Raw genomic sequence first — 12,278 nt, forward strand, 5'->3', positions numbered from 1 at the left:
CATGAATTATTTCAGGAACTAAATAAAAGATTTCATATAAAAAACGCGGGTTGAAAATATTCTCAGATCCTAATTTTTTGGAGAACTATCTCCTCTGTGGGATAGCTAGTTTGCCAATAGGATGTAGGTATTTCTAGACAGAATAGAGGGCTGGAAGGAGGGGGTGGATGCAGGAGATGCTCAGGTGATCGGGGGGCGCAGCGCTCCCTGCCGCCGGCCGGGGACTAGGAAGGATGGGCGGCAGGACAATGGGAACAATGGGAACAACGCAGCCGCATCCTTTGTGCTGGGACTTTTCCGTGAGCGGACACATGACAACGACCTTAAAAAATAAATAAAAATCATTGCAGCAATTTTGACGATGAAACTGACTCGTTAGAGGAACCCCGCTTCATCCATCTGTTTTCCAGAGGTTCTGAGCGAAGCGAGTGTCAAAGCGCTGGCAGCTAAAAACCCACCCGTGGAAGTGTCAGTACAATCCGAGTGTCGGGTCTGTTTCCCGGACCCAGCACGGCCGAGAGTCCCGCGGGCCGGTCGGGAATCGCGGAATCGCGGAATCGTGGAATCGCGGAATCGCGGAATCGTGGAATCGCGGAATCATGGAATCGCGGAATCATGGAATCGCGGAATCGTGCCCTCCGGTGGCCGCCGGCCGCACAGCCCGGCCCGGCCCCGCAGCCCCAGCCCCGCCGCCGAGCCCGGCCCAGGTGGGGAGCGCGAATGAGAGATGCTCGTCGGCTTTTCCTCGGTTGTATGAGCTGTCGCAGTGATAGGATGGAAAAAAGAGGCGAAAGAAGATGAGAAAAAGATCTCGCTCTCATACTCTTTATATCGCCATTCTGCCCGTTTGCTGTTGCTGAGAAAAAAAATCGTACCAAGGCACAGTGAGAGTTCTCAGCCTGTTTCCCGATGTGCTTTCTACACGGAGCAAATTACAGCGTAAACACTGGTGGGGAAAGTTGGTGGGTGCTCTCTTGTCCATTTTGAAGGGATGTGGTCCTGACCAGGCTTTCACCTAGAATTTACAGGAATTAAAATACCTAGCTGCAGAAACTAGTAGGGAAACTTCAAATTATTTCAGTGGTCTTTGCAACGTAAAGATAAAACCTCTGAGAAAACCCCCAAAGGCTTCAGCATCAAAAACAGGCGGGCTGTCTCTAGGTGTGCACGTTGCTTGTAACACATGGCTCAGTATTCCAAGGAATCACCAGCAGTGAGAATTTTACCACAGTCAACAGCCTTTGTGACCTAAATTACATGTGTATGTGCTTGCTGTATGGGGAATACAGAACAGCCTCACTGCAATCCAACTGTAATTTGTGTGTATGCACAATGTGTACAACACATTGATGAAGGGACAACACTGTAGTTGCAGCCACCAGATCTTGGGTTAGTTCTTAAACTTCTGTACTGATTCATAAACAGGCAGACAAAATGGGGCCTTTCATTCATTCATTCTTAGAAATCAAGGAAAGAATCAATCTTCTGATCTACTCCCCTTAAAAGCTGTGGTGTTTCTGCCTGGCTAAGGCAGATCCTGCTTGTCCCATCCTGAAAGTGTCTCAATAGTTAAAGGTGCCTACAGAAGGGCTGCTATAAAGCTGGGGCAATCCTTTACAGCTATTTCCCTCTGATGAACCATGTTCAACACAGATCAACTTGCTCCTCATTTCTTCATTCCAGGAGTTTGAAATTTATTTAGCTATGTGTTCACAGCCAATCTAGATGGCTGCTTTACCGGTGCTGTACTTCCTGCACAGGTGACAAAATTCTGGAGTGCTCTGGGTCCTGACAGTGTTCCATGTAAGCATTCATCCCACAACACCTATTTTCCTGAGTTGAGGCCCAGGGAAGATTGCAGGAATGGACCTGGAAGGATCTCAAGAAATGCCCTGAATCTGTTTGTGGTTTTGCTTGCTAACACCAAAAATTGAAACAGGGTAGAAATTCTGCCCAAGGAGCCAGGAGAGTTCACATGACATCCTTTATCCCATGCTCTAAAGTGGTCTGCAGAACTATCTTAGTGGCTTACTAGAGGTTCAAAACAGATGGTTTAACACTGAGTAACTAAAATATAATTATTATTTTAGTGTGAAATGCAAAGACACCGTCTCTATCCCCATCAGAACTGTAGATTTCAAAATAAACCAGAATTTAATTGATTTTCTTTAATCTCTGCACAGATTTCCCTTTTTTCCCTCCTGAAATACATATATATATATATATATATATATATGTGTGTGTGTGTATATATATATATACACACATGTATATATGTGTATATATACATATATACATATATACATACATATATATATATATATATATCCTCCTGGAATATATATGTATTCACACTAGAAAAGATGAACAGTATATGCAAACAGCACACACAAACACATCCTCACATATAAACAGACCAGAATGTCTTTGTCTTTCGCACAGACCCCCAGACATGACTCTGACACATCCACCCTCCTCCCAGCACAGCCCCTCGCACTCCAGCACTAGGCAGGGTTGCTGTCTGCCAGGCTGCTGTCCAGGCAGGCTCCCACAGCCAGCCCAACCCAAGCCCCCAGGACAGATCGTTGCCACCACAACCCCTCTGGCCCCTGCACTCCTGTGTGGGTCTCGACAGTAACACAGGCTTAGGTGTCTTTGCTCCTGAGCTCTTAATTTGTGAGACAGAGATAAAACAAAAACCAAAATGAAGATGATGGGGGGTAGGGGAAGGTTGGACAGTCCTGGTTCATACAGCAGTGTAGAGCCACATGAGTCCTGCTAAACTCTGCTGGTTGCTTTTGCTGCAGTTTACACAGAGTAGCTGACACTAAGCCCAGCCATGTGCTATAGTCAACTACTCCTGTCTCCTCAACTCCATCCCTGCATTTCTCCACGCTTTCTATTTTTGCAAACCATGTAATCCTACTTCTCTGCCTGTCCTTGACTCCTCCATACACCCTGCTCCTACACAGCCTCCTCCTGCCCCATGACAAGCAGGTGATGTCTTGCATCCCATTCAAAGTTCAGGTTACCCAGAGAAGTTATGCATCCCTCCAAATCAGCTCAGGAGGTACTGCCACTCCCTCCGTTCAGGAAGCAAGCTGTTGTGAGCAAGGTAATAGCTTTCCAGGTTTGTTTTTCCCTGTGATGCTTTATTCTCATGAGAAAAATGAGGGAGGGAGGGAAGGAAGGAAGGAAGCAAGGAAGGAAGGAAGGAAGGAAGGCCCTTCCTAGAGCCACCTAGAGATGCTTACTGCTACTGTTTCCAACATTTCTTCTGTAATGACACTCTCCAACACACCAGAGGAGTAGTGAGGCTCTAGGTACAGACAAAATTATTGGTGAGAGGGAGGTGAAAGGAGAGCCAGCTCTTCTTACCTTGGCATCAGCAACTGCTGCCAGCACAAGGGAACCCCTGAAGGTCTCCGGACAAGCCATGGTGTTAAGCCAAGTGAAGAGGCCTGTGGTCGCAGAAGACACAGCAGGGACAAGCTGAAAGTCGGGAAGGCTGTGCAGGCTCACTCGGGTCTGTGTGCCGGCGTGCCTTCCCTTTCTGGCTAAGGCGGTCCCTGTTCCCTCCCCGGTCCTGTTTCCAGCTGTTTCCCAAAAGAGAAGGTTTTGTGCAGACTGCTATGTGCTCGCACCCCGGGATGGAAACCCGAGAAGGAGCGCCTGCCGAGAGGGGCAGGGAGAAGCGTCGGGACAGCTCCGGCGGCGGCGGGTGCCCGGCGGGCGCTGCGGAGGGGCCGGGCCAGCGGCCATGGCCGGGCCACTGCCCCTCGGCGCTGGCGAGCAGGGTCCTGGCCCCCGGCAGCTCCCGGGATGCTCCCTCTGCCCGGAGGAAAGAGAGACAGGCAGAGGAGAGACACGACTCTCCCCGGAGAAGATGACACCGCTCTTCCAGAAGCCTTGTCTTATTTCATGCCTGGATTTATCGCTCCTCCGGCATTCCGTTCGCCCTGTCCGCCCTCACACCTCAAACACGCCGGGGAGTTCCGCGCTGCCCGCTCCGCCCCGCACCGCCGTGCCATTCCAGCGGTGCCTGGAGCCCGCCAGCGGAGGAGCGCGGTCCGCAGGGAGCAGGGAGAGCTTCTCTCCTTTACTGATGGATGGCAGCTTCCAACTTTCCCTCCCCGGCGTTCCCCGTTTGACTCTGAGCTGTTGTTAAAAAGACACACCACCTGCTCTGTGCTGCCAGAGAGCGGGGAAGGAGGCAAAAGGCGGGGGATGGGAAGAAGTAGTTCTGGCCGCAGACATAGAAGGGAAATTAAAATAAATAATCTCTTTTCCCAGGAAGTGCCGGACTCGGCGCCTTGTGGGAGGACGGACTGAAGTGAGTGGTCAGCACACACAGAGTGTGGGCAAAGAGGGTCTGTAATCCTCCCGCCTCTCGGTGTGCCAGGTTGGAAACGCGGACCCTCCCAAGTTCCTCTTAAGACGAGTTCAAGGACTGGTGCTTATGCATGTACGAAGCCAGTGCTTGGTTTCCCCGCTGCTTCCACCTCTGAAGATGGCTTTCTCCGAGCGCAGTCCTCCAGGCTGGCAGGACGAGGCTCTGCCACCACCCCTCCCCAGCCCAGAAATGCGCGAGTCCCTCGGCAAGTCAGACCCCGGGGCGCTCAGTGATCGGGAGTGCGGCGTGTGCTAAAGCGGGTCAAAATTAGGATGTGCCTGGGTTCTGTCCCGCGGGTTATTTCCCTTTCCTTCTTTCCGCTACAAGCCTTGCCCTCTGCGGCGAGGAAAGCCGGAGACGAGCGGGCTTTTGCCGGCCGCTCGGGGCGGCTGCCCCCGGCACAGGCACTGAGCCGCTCGCTGACCCCTCCGCAGCAATTCACCGGGCGCTGGGCACCCCCATAACCCCCCGGCCCGGCCCCTCAGCACCACCCCAAAACCGAGGGCTAGCCGAAGGAGTTTGAGAGGGAAGCCGCGGAGAGGGAAGCCGAGAAAGAGCTTGGGGTAAGGATGTATGTGCGTGCGTGTGGGGAAGCCGGATCACTTGTGAATGGCTTGAAAAAAAATAATTGGGGGAGGGCGTGGAGGGGGGGAAGCGGAAACTTTCCTATAAAACTCAGCAAAAGTCCCTCCTCTCCACGTCAGGCCAATGACACTGCTGCCCCCAAACTTTCCGCCAGCAGGAGCTATAAGAACCTCCAAGACTTCAACTTTCTCCCAATCCCAGACACCTCGAAGGGGCTCCAAGGAGGGATCGGGAGGGATTTTTTTTTTTTGGTTGGCTTTTTATTTTTTTCCTCTTGGATCCTGATGCCATCCCCCCTCCCCCCAAAGTGAGGTCCTCCCTCCTTCCTTCCCTCCTCCTTCTCCTCGCAGGCCAGCGAAGCAGCCGATCAAGGGGGGAGCTGGCGGGTTAGGTGCCCCCCTCTTCTCCCTGCCCTCCCCCCCCTCCCGGCCCGCTTCTCGCGTCTCCCCCCAGAGATGATGCAGCAGGACGAGTCAAACTCGCCAGTCTCCCCCGCCGACGACAGCTTGAGCAACAGCGAAGAGGAGCCGGACCGGCAGCAGCTGCCCAACAACAAGAGAGGGGGGCGCAAGCGCCGCTCCAGCCGCCGCAGCGCCGGCGGCGCCGTCGGGGCCGCGGACGAGCCCTGCAGCCCGGCCCAAGGCAAGCGGGGCAAGAAGTGCGGGGCGGGCGGGGGGCGGCGGGGGCGGCGGCAGCAGCAGCGGCGGCGGCAGCCCCCAGTCCTACGAGGAGCTGCAGACCCAGCGGGTCATGGCCAACGTGCGGGAGCGGCAGCGCACGCAGTCGCTGAACGAAGCCTTCGCCGCCCTGCGGAAGATCATCCCCACGCTGCCCTCGGACAAGCTGAGCAAGATCCAGACCCTCAAGCTGGCGGCCAGGTACATCGACTTCCTCTACCAGGTCTTACAGAGCGACGAGCTGGACTCCAAGATGGCAAGCTGCAGCTATGTGGCCCACGAGCGGCTCAGCTACGCCTTCTCGGTGTGGAGAATGGAGGGCGCCTGGTCCATGTCCGCATCCCACTAGCAGGCGGCGTGCCCCACCCGCATCCTCCCGGCAGGAGCCCTAGGTAAGGCAGGGCCCCCGAAAGCGGCGGGAGGGAGGCGCGAAGCCGGGCACGCGTGGCCGTGGGGCGAAGGGCCCGCACCCCCCGGAGGGGCCTGGCTTCCCGGAGCGGCCGGGGAGCGGGGCGGCTGGAGGTGCCTCCCCCGCTCCGGGTGTCCCTCCTCCTGCGCGGCCCGAGCGGGCCCGGGGCCCACGCGTGGCCGGGCGGGGTGGGCTGCGGGCGGCGCGGGTGTGCCCCGGCCGGATGGGGCCGGCCCGAGATCACTTTTGCACCAAACGCTGCCGAGCCAGCGGGGCTGCTGGGATGGCTCCTGCTGCCGCCGAGGCCGCTCGTATTTTGAAGTGAATCCATGTCGTGCCGATGTGCTGCCCGATGAGGGTTTCCTACCCTCGGCTTTCCTTTCCTCGGCTCTGACACCGGGGACCGCCGGGCTGGGGTATCTATCGCACAGCCCGCTCGGCGAGCTCTCCCTGCTCCATTCCTGCCCGACACGCGTGTTTCCAGAGGCAGAGAGGTGTAGGTAGATGTTTGTGTAACTTTCGTTTCAGTAACGAGTTTTCCGCCCTTTCTGGGTTTTTGCAGATGACATTATTCCCACAGAAGGAGAGAATGGACAATCTAGAGACTCTGAAGTTGGATACGATTTTTTTTTATCTTGTCTAACAAAAAATGTACCAAGGATTTCTTGGAAATTAGAAGAGTAATATCCAAATTCAAAGCAGGGCGTGGGGAGCACTTAAGGAAAGAAAGAGAGAAGGGTTTTGGACAGTGACTACCCTCTGGGCGTCGGTACAATCCACACATCTCTGCATTCTGATAGAAGTCTGAATCGTTTGATTTTTTTTTTTTTTTTTTTTTTTGACGAAGAATGTTGGAATTGAACTTTTTTGAAAATTTTTTATTTGCCCTTTGTTTTCATGCATGCATTCCCAAGAGATCGTGTCTATGAGCCACTGATGAAAGGAAATACATTATTGCATTATTGTGGACTTTCTTCATTCTTGAATGAAACCAAGCAGACAACCAAAAATATCCCTGTAGAGATGAAAACTTTTATTTTTTTTTTTTTTAGGGGGGAATAAGCTGGGCTCAAGCTGTTATATACCCTGTTCCTAACTTTTTTATTATTATTATTTTTCCTCTGAGAAAAAAAAATAAACATTTTATTTATTTATTGATGACCCATGTTAAAATGCAAATAGATCCGGTGTCTAAATGCATTCCTATTTTTATGATTGTTTTGTAAATATCATTGTATATTATTTTTCTGCAATAAATAAATATGACTGAAATTTTAATAACCTTAAAGTTTGGTTTCTCTGAGAACTCAGGGTTAAAACTGTAGATAAATACCTGCTTGTTGAGCTGTAAAGACACCCAAGAGAGAGGGGGCACTAGTATAAACAAACCAGGCGAAAAACGCAAATAAACTAGCTACTGACAGACACAGGCACGTTATTTATTGAGACAGCTTTATTATTCCGTGCTGAAGCTCACTGCATCTGCAGAGGAAAGTATTGTCTCTTCTCTCTTTCTCTCCCTCTCCCCCTTTAATCTTTACGCCAGGCACGGCCGAGCTGCGCGGGGAGCGGAGTTTTCATAGCAGAACTCTGCCCCTGCCTTCGCGTTTTGCCCCCAGATGTGAGGCAGGAGAGGGGTTCGTTCCCCAGCCCCCGGTACTTTTGCTGATATCCCTGAGGAAATGGCATCGGTTTTAAATAGGGATTCGTCCACCCAAAAGCAAAGCAAAAGAAAGTGAGCTTGAAATAGGGAAGTGTCTAGCGAGTGGGGTTTTCCGGTGGAAGTGATGTTTGCTCTGCTCTCTAGGGTTTTATATAATATATATACTAGAGATCACATTTTCGTTGTGCAAAGCACGGAGGGATACTCTAACCTGCCCTCTTCTCCTTTTCTATGTGTAGGGTGCATATTGCCCCTCTTTCTTCTCACCATACTTTCCGTGGGGTCCCGGTATGCAGCAAGAACCCGAGCAGCAAAAGAGAGGAAACCTCCAGATCCGAGGGCTCGGAGGGAAGGTGAAAGGGAAGTTGTAAAAAACAAAACAAACCCAGAAAACAAAAAAACCCAACACAAACCCTTACAAAAGGACAGCTGATTGAGTCTCTGCTGTCACTTGCTCCTCTCCCAGAGCTTGGCAGCCGGGCAGTGAGCGGGGAGAGGCGACTCCGCGGCCGCGGGAGGTGCGCGGGAGCGCAGGGACCGCTGCTGCCCTAGGAGAGGAGCAGTGCCCTCCGTGGAGACAGGGATTCTGCCGCCGGACTGCGGCCAGGGTCTGGGGTAAATAGGATGGAGTAGCTTTTCAATACAGAGGCTGTTTGCATAGCGCATGAGTTTACTTTATCGCCTGTGTTTGTTTCCACATCCACATATTGCCGCCTATTAGCCACATAACGGTATTATGAATATAATATCGGGCATATTTTTAGCCAGTGCACAATTTTTACAGTAGAGAGCCCGCAGCGCTTGTTTGCACTGACGGATTAGCGAGGACTTGAAAATTAGATGACGGCCCTGGTGGCCGCAGCTATCAGTGATGGAGAGGCGGGGAAGTCTTTGCGAGCTCCCGAAGGGTCGCTGCCTTTCCCCGGCACCCTGGCACCCGCAGCTGCCCTCTCAGAGACTCTGAACCCCCGCATTACCGAGGAGCAGGTCATGTCTGCCCGCCTTACCTCGCTGCAGCGAAGGCGAGAGGCACCGGGAGCCGGCGCAGCTTGGGCAGTGGGTCTAAGGGAATTTGGTAGATTACAGAAGATTTCGGTTGTTTCTTTTGGGGGAGAAATCGCACTGGGGAAAGGTGGAGGAAAATCCTCACATTTAGAAAGGAAACAGGTCCCGGGAGTGAAAGAACCAGCCAACCAGACGAGCTGTTCGGTGCTGAAGAGAAGGCGCGTGGCGTGGAAGGGGATTCCTGCGAAACATGAACGAGGAACCAATCGCACTGTAAAAGTCACGAATCAAACTGTGCTCGGCCTCAGAAATCGGGAGAGGTCCCGCTTGGTGAACTTAAACCTGACTGGCCCTGTTGCAACCAGCAAGAGCACTCTGGACCAGTCGGTGCAACAATTTTCCAGCAAGTTAAACACCCGAGTGAGAAAAATCCCTAATTCCTATCCGTGGGGCTCATGCCACAGGCAGGTCTTTCTTTCTCACTTCTGTGTCCTTCCGAGTGAGTCCCTGCCGGCGCCGCAGGATTCCCGGGCAGCAGGCACTCAGCCCGGCTGACAACCTCTACCTCAGCCTCATTAAAAAAAAAAAAAAAAAAAGAAAGAAAAAATCAGAAAAGAGAGACAAACATGCTTTAAAAAGCGTACCGTTTTCTGGGATGAAATCGGGGACTGCAGATGCCTGGTGCTCCTCGGGCTAGAGCCAGAAACTATTAAGTCAGCGTCACGGTTACTGAAGGAAAGAAAGAAATTATATGTATATTAATTTGCCTTCAGGGAATTTTAAACACTCTTGCAATCGGGAAATTAACTCTGCCTTTGGAAATCCTGATTGATTTCGCTTTTTTTTTTTTTTTTTTTTTTTTTTTTTTTTTTTTTTTTTCTTCTTCTCAGAGGCATCAATCTGTCCCGTGTATTCGCAGGCCGAGGGGTCCGGGCCGGTGCGGCCGGGGCGCGGAGCGGCGGTGCCGGGGCTGCGCCTCCTGCGGGGCGGCGGGCGGGGGGCGCCGGCCGCGGGCCCTCGCACATTCCTGGGTTTGGCAGGGGCCGCCCCGCTGCTTTCTCCGAGCCGGTATCGGATTCCTCCCCGGCGTATGATTTCACTTGAAGTCCTGCCCAGGAGCCCTTCAAAGTGCGCTCTTGTCCCGCTCCCATGATGTCAGGCGGTTTTCCCTGCATCTGTAATTTTAAGAAAAACAAACAAGCGCGCCGTGGGGATGTGGGGGGAAACGGAGGGAGAGGGCGGGGGCACAAAAGTCACGGAAAAGCGCAGCGGGAGAGGGACTCACCTGCGGCGCCGGCAGCTCGGGCACCTGCCTCCCGGGGCGAGCCCGCGGGGCTCGGCGGCTCCCGGGAAAGGCTCGGCTGCGGCGCCGGTGCTGCCCCGGAGCTCCCGGTGGCTGCACCGGCCTGGCTCACACCGCTTTGCCTTCACCTGCCCGCTCCGGCAGGCAGCAGAGCCGCCGGGAGAGCGGGAGCGCTCCCGCCGTAAATTAGCATCTCTGGGAAGCGGGTGGTGGTGGTGGTGACGGCAAATCCAATCCACCCCGTAAAGGGATCCGGGAGGCTAAAGCAAAAGGAAAAAAAGAGGCGCACACATCCACATCCCATCAGGACTTATTTTATTTGCTGCACGCATAACCTGCCCGCAGTAAACATGGCACAGGATGTATTTTGCATTAACTTCTGCACCAGCTTCTTTCGACTTCAGTCCACTTAATGTTCTTGGCAAATCAAAGCACGTGTCCTTTGAAGAAGGTGTGTAATTGGAGTTTAAGGCATGTATGGAATTCCCAGATGTCTATAAAGTAAGAAGGAGCATTTGGCAGGTCACTTGAAGGTGGAGCAGGTTAAAATCACTTGTAGAAAAGTCCCCCTTTTCTTTTTTAAAAGCAAACAAGCCGGCCATTTACACGGACCGAGTGATCGACATTGCGGGAGGCTTAGAACGGTTTTACAGAGCACGAACAATAAAGCTGAGGAAAGATGATGGTAACACCCGTTTTAAAATCCTAAAAAAAACCCGCAAAATAAAACTAAATATTCAGATCAGCGGAAAAGTTGTCCATTCTCTTGGTAATTCCCTGTCTCCTCCGCCCGCTCAGGAACACTTACACTGTTCTTATCTACCTAGTCGCCTTGTCTTGGTTTGCCAACACTTTCCGATTCTTTTCATAAAGAGGTAACATTAAATTTGTAGAAACTTTACAAAAATTCTCTTGTTCACTGTATGGATAAGGGCAAGAAAATAAATGTTTTACTCCAAAATAATTAAGACGAACCACGCTGGGATAACACATGGCTAAAAAGGTATCAGGAGCAATTAATACAGTAGAAATAATAACGGAATAAGTTTGGGACAATTAGATGTTGATAGTTTCACTTTGGGAGTATTATCAGCGTTCGTGCAAAATATTAGCCCGATCAGGACCTCGGGTTCGCTTGGCGGGGGAGGAGGGGGACCCGCAAATGCTGTTTGCTGAGCTGCAGAAACCCCAAAGCGAAATATTGCGGCGGGAAGAAGACCTGCTCTGCCCTCCTAATGCGGGGAAATCTGGAGGTGGGAGGGGGCGAGGTGAGGGAGGATGCTCTTGGGAAGGGTCGGGGTCTCCCCCTCATGATTAGGATTGCTTTGTTCTATTCGGGCAGAGGCAGAGTCATTAAACAAGCAGTCAAGAAAGGAGCAATACACGCGACTGTAGCCGTGGAGGAAAGGAGAGCTTCAGAGGGGAAGGGATTTTGACATGTGAAAAGTTAAGCAGGTACCTGAAGGAGGTTTATTTTGACCAGATGTTAGGGCTTTTATGAAAATGTCACGTGAAGCGAACAGATGTACAACTTGCAAATGGAGCCCCGCCTTGTAAACACTGGGAAGAGAAAGGCTCGCAGAAATTCAAGCATAAATCACATCTTTTTCTGCATGTGTATATTTGCACATGTATGAGCAATATGCAGGCTTTACTTAAACTGCTTTTTATTTGTTTGTGAAAAAAAAACCAACAGCAGCCATTCTGTCCAAGCTTGCTATCCTCTTCCAGTGCGCCTAACCAGTTAGTTTCCTTCCTTCCTTCCTTCCTTCCTTCCTTCCTTCCTTCCTTCCTTCCTTCCTTCCTTCCTTCCTCCTTCCTTCCTTCCTTCCTTCCTTCCTTCCTTCCTTCCTTCCTTCCTTCCTTCCTTCCTTCCTTCCTTCCTTCCTTCCTTCCTTCCTTCCTTCCTTCCTTCCTTCCTTCCTTCCTTCCTTCCTTCCTCCTTCCTTCCTCCTTCCTTCCTTCCGTCCTTCCTTCCTTCCTTCCCTTCCTTCCTTCCTTCCTTCCTCCTTCCTTCCTTCCTTCCTTCCTTCCTTCCTTCCGCCTTCCTTCCTTCCTTCCTTCCTTCCTTCCTTCCTTCCTCCTTCCTTCCTTCCTTCCTTCCTTCCTTCCTTCCTCCTTCCTTCCTTCCTTCCTTCCTTCCTTCCTTCTCTTCCTTCCTTCCTTCTTCCTCTTCCTTCCTTCCTTCCCTTCCTTCCTTCCCTTCCTTCCTTCCTTCCTGCCTTTTCTTCCTTTACTTCCTT

At 52.0% G+C, this 12,278-nt stretch overlaps 1 protein-coding gene and 1 long non-coding RNA gene across 3 annotated transcripts; one reads left to right on the forward strand and one right to left on the reverse strand.

Annotated features, from left to right (window-relative positions):
- The first annotated feature begins 4,842 nt into the window (after positions 1 to 4,842).
- On the forward strand, positions 4,843 to 7,346 carry TWIST1 (twist family bHLH transcription factor 1). Its single transcript, XM_079301881.1, is given in 3 exon segments — positions 4,843 to 5,648; positions 5,650 to 6,047; positions 6,627 to 7,346. Coding segments are annotated over 2 exon segments (570 nt in total). The 5' UTR covers positions 4,843 to 5,433; the 3' UTR covers positions 6,005 to 6,047; positions 6,627 to 7,346.
- Positions 7,347 to 10,333: 2,987 nt separating this feature from the next.
- Positions 10,334 to 11,754, reverse strand: LOC306800289. 2 transcript variants are annotated; one of them, XR_013773799.1, is made up of 2 exons: positions 11,495 to 11,754; positions 10,334 to 10,704 (listed from the first exon to the last, which is right to left on the reverse strand). It is a non-coding gene; the product is annotated as an uncharacterized lncRNA (long non-coding RNA). The 2 variants fall into 2 exon arrangements; XR_013773800.1 differs by having other exon boundaries at positions 10,844 to 11,754.
- Positions 11,755 to 12,278: the final 524 nt, after the last annotated feature.

The sequence above is a fragment of the Erithacus rubecula genome, assembly GCF_903797595.1.
Source record: "Erithacus rubecula genome assembly, chromosome: 3".
NCBI lineage: Eukaryota > Metazoa > Chordata > Aves > Passeriformes > Muscicapidae > Erithacus > Erithacus rubecula.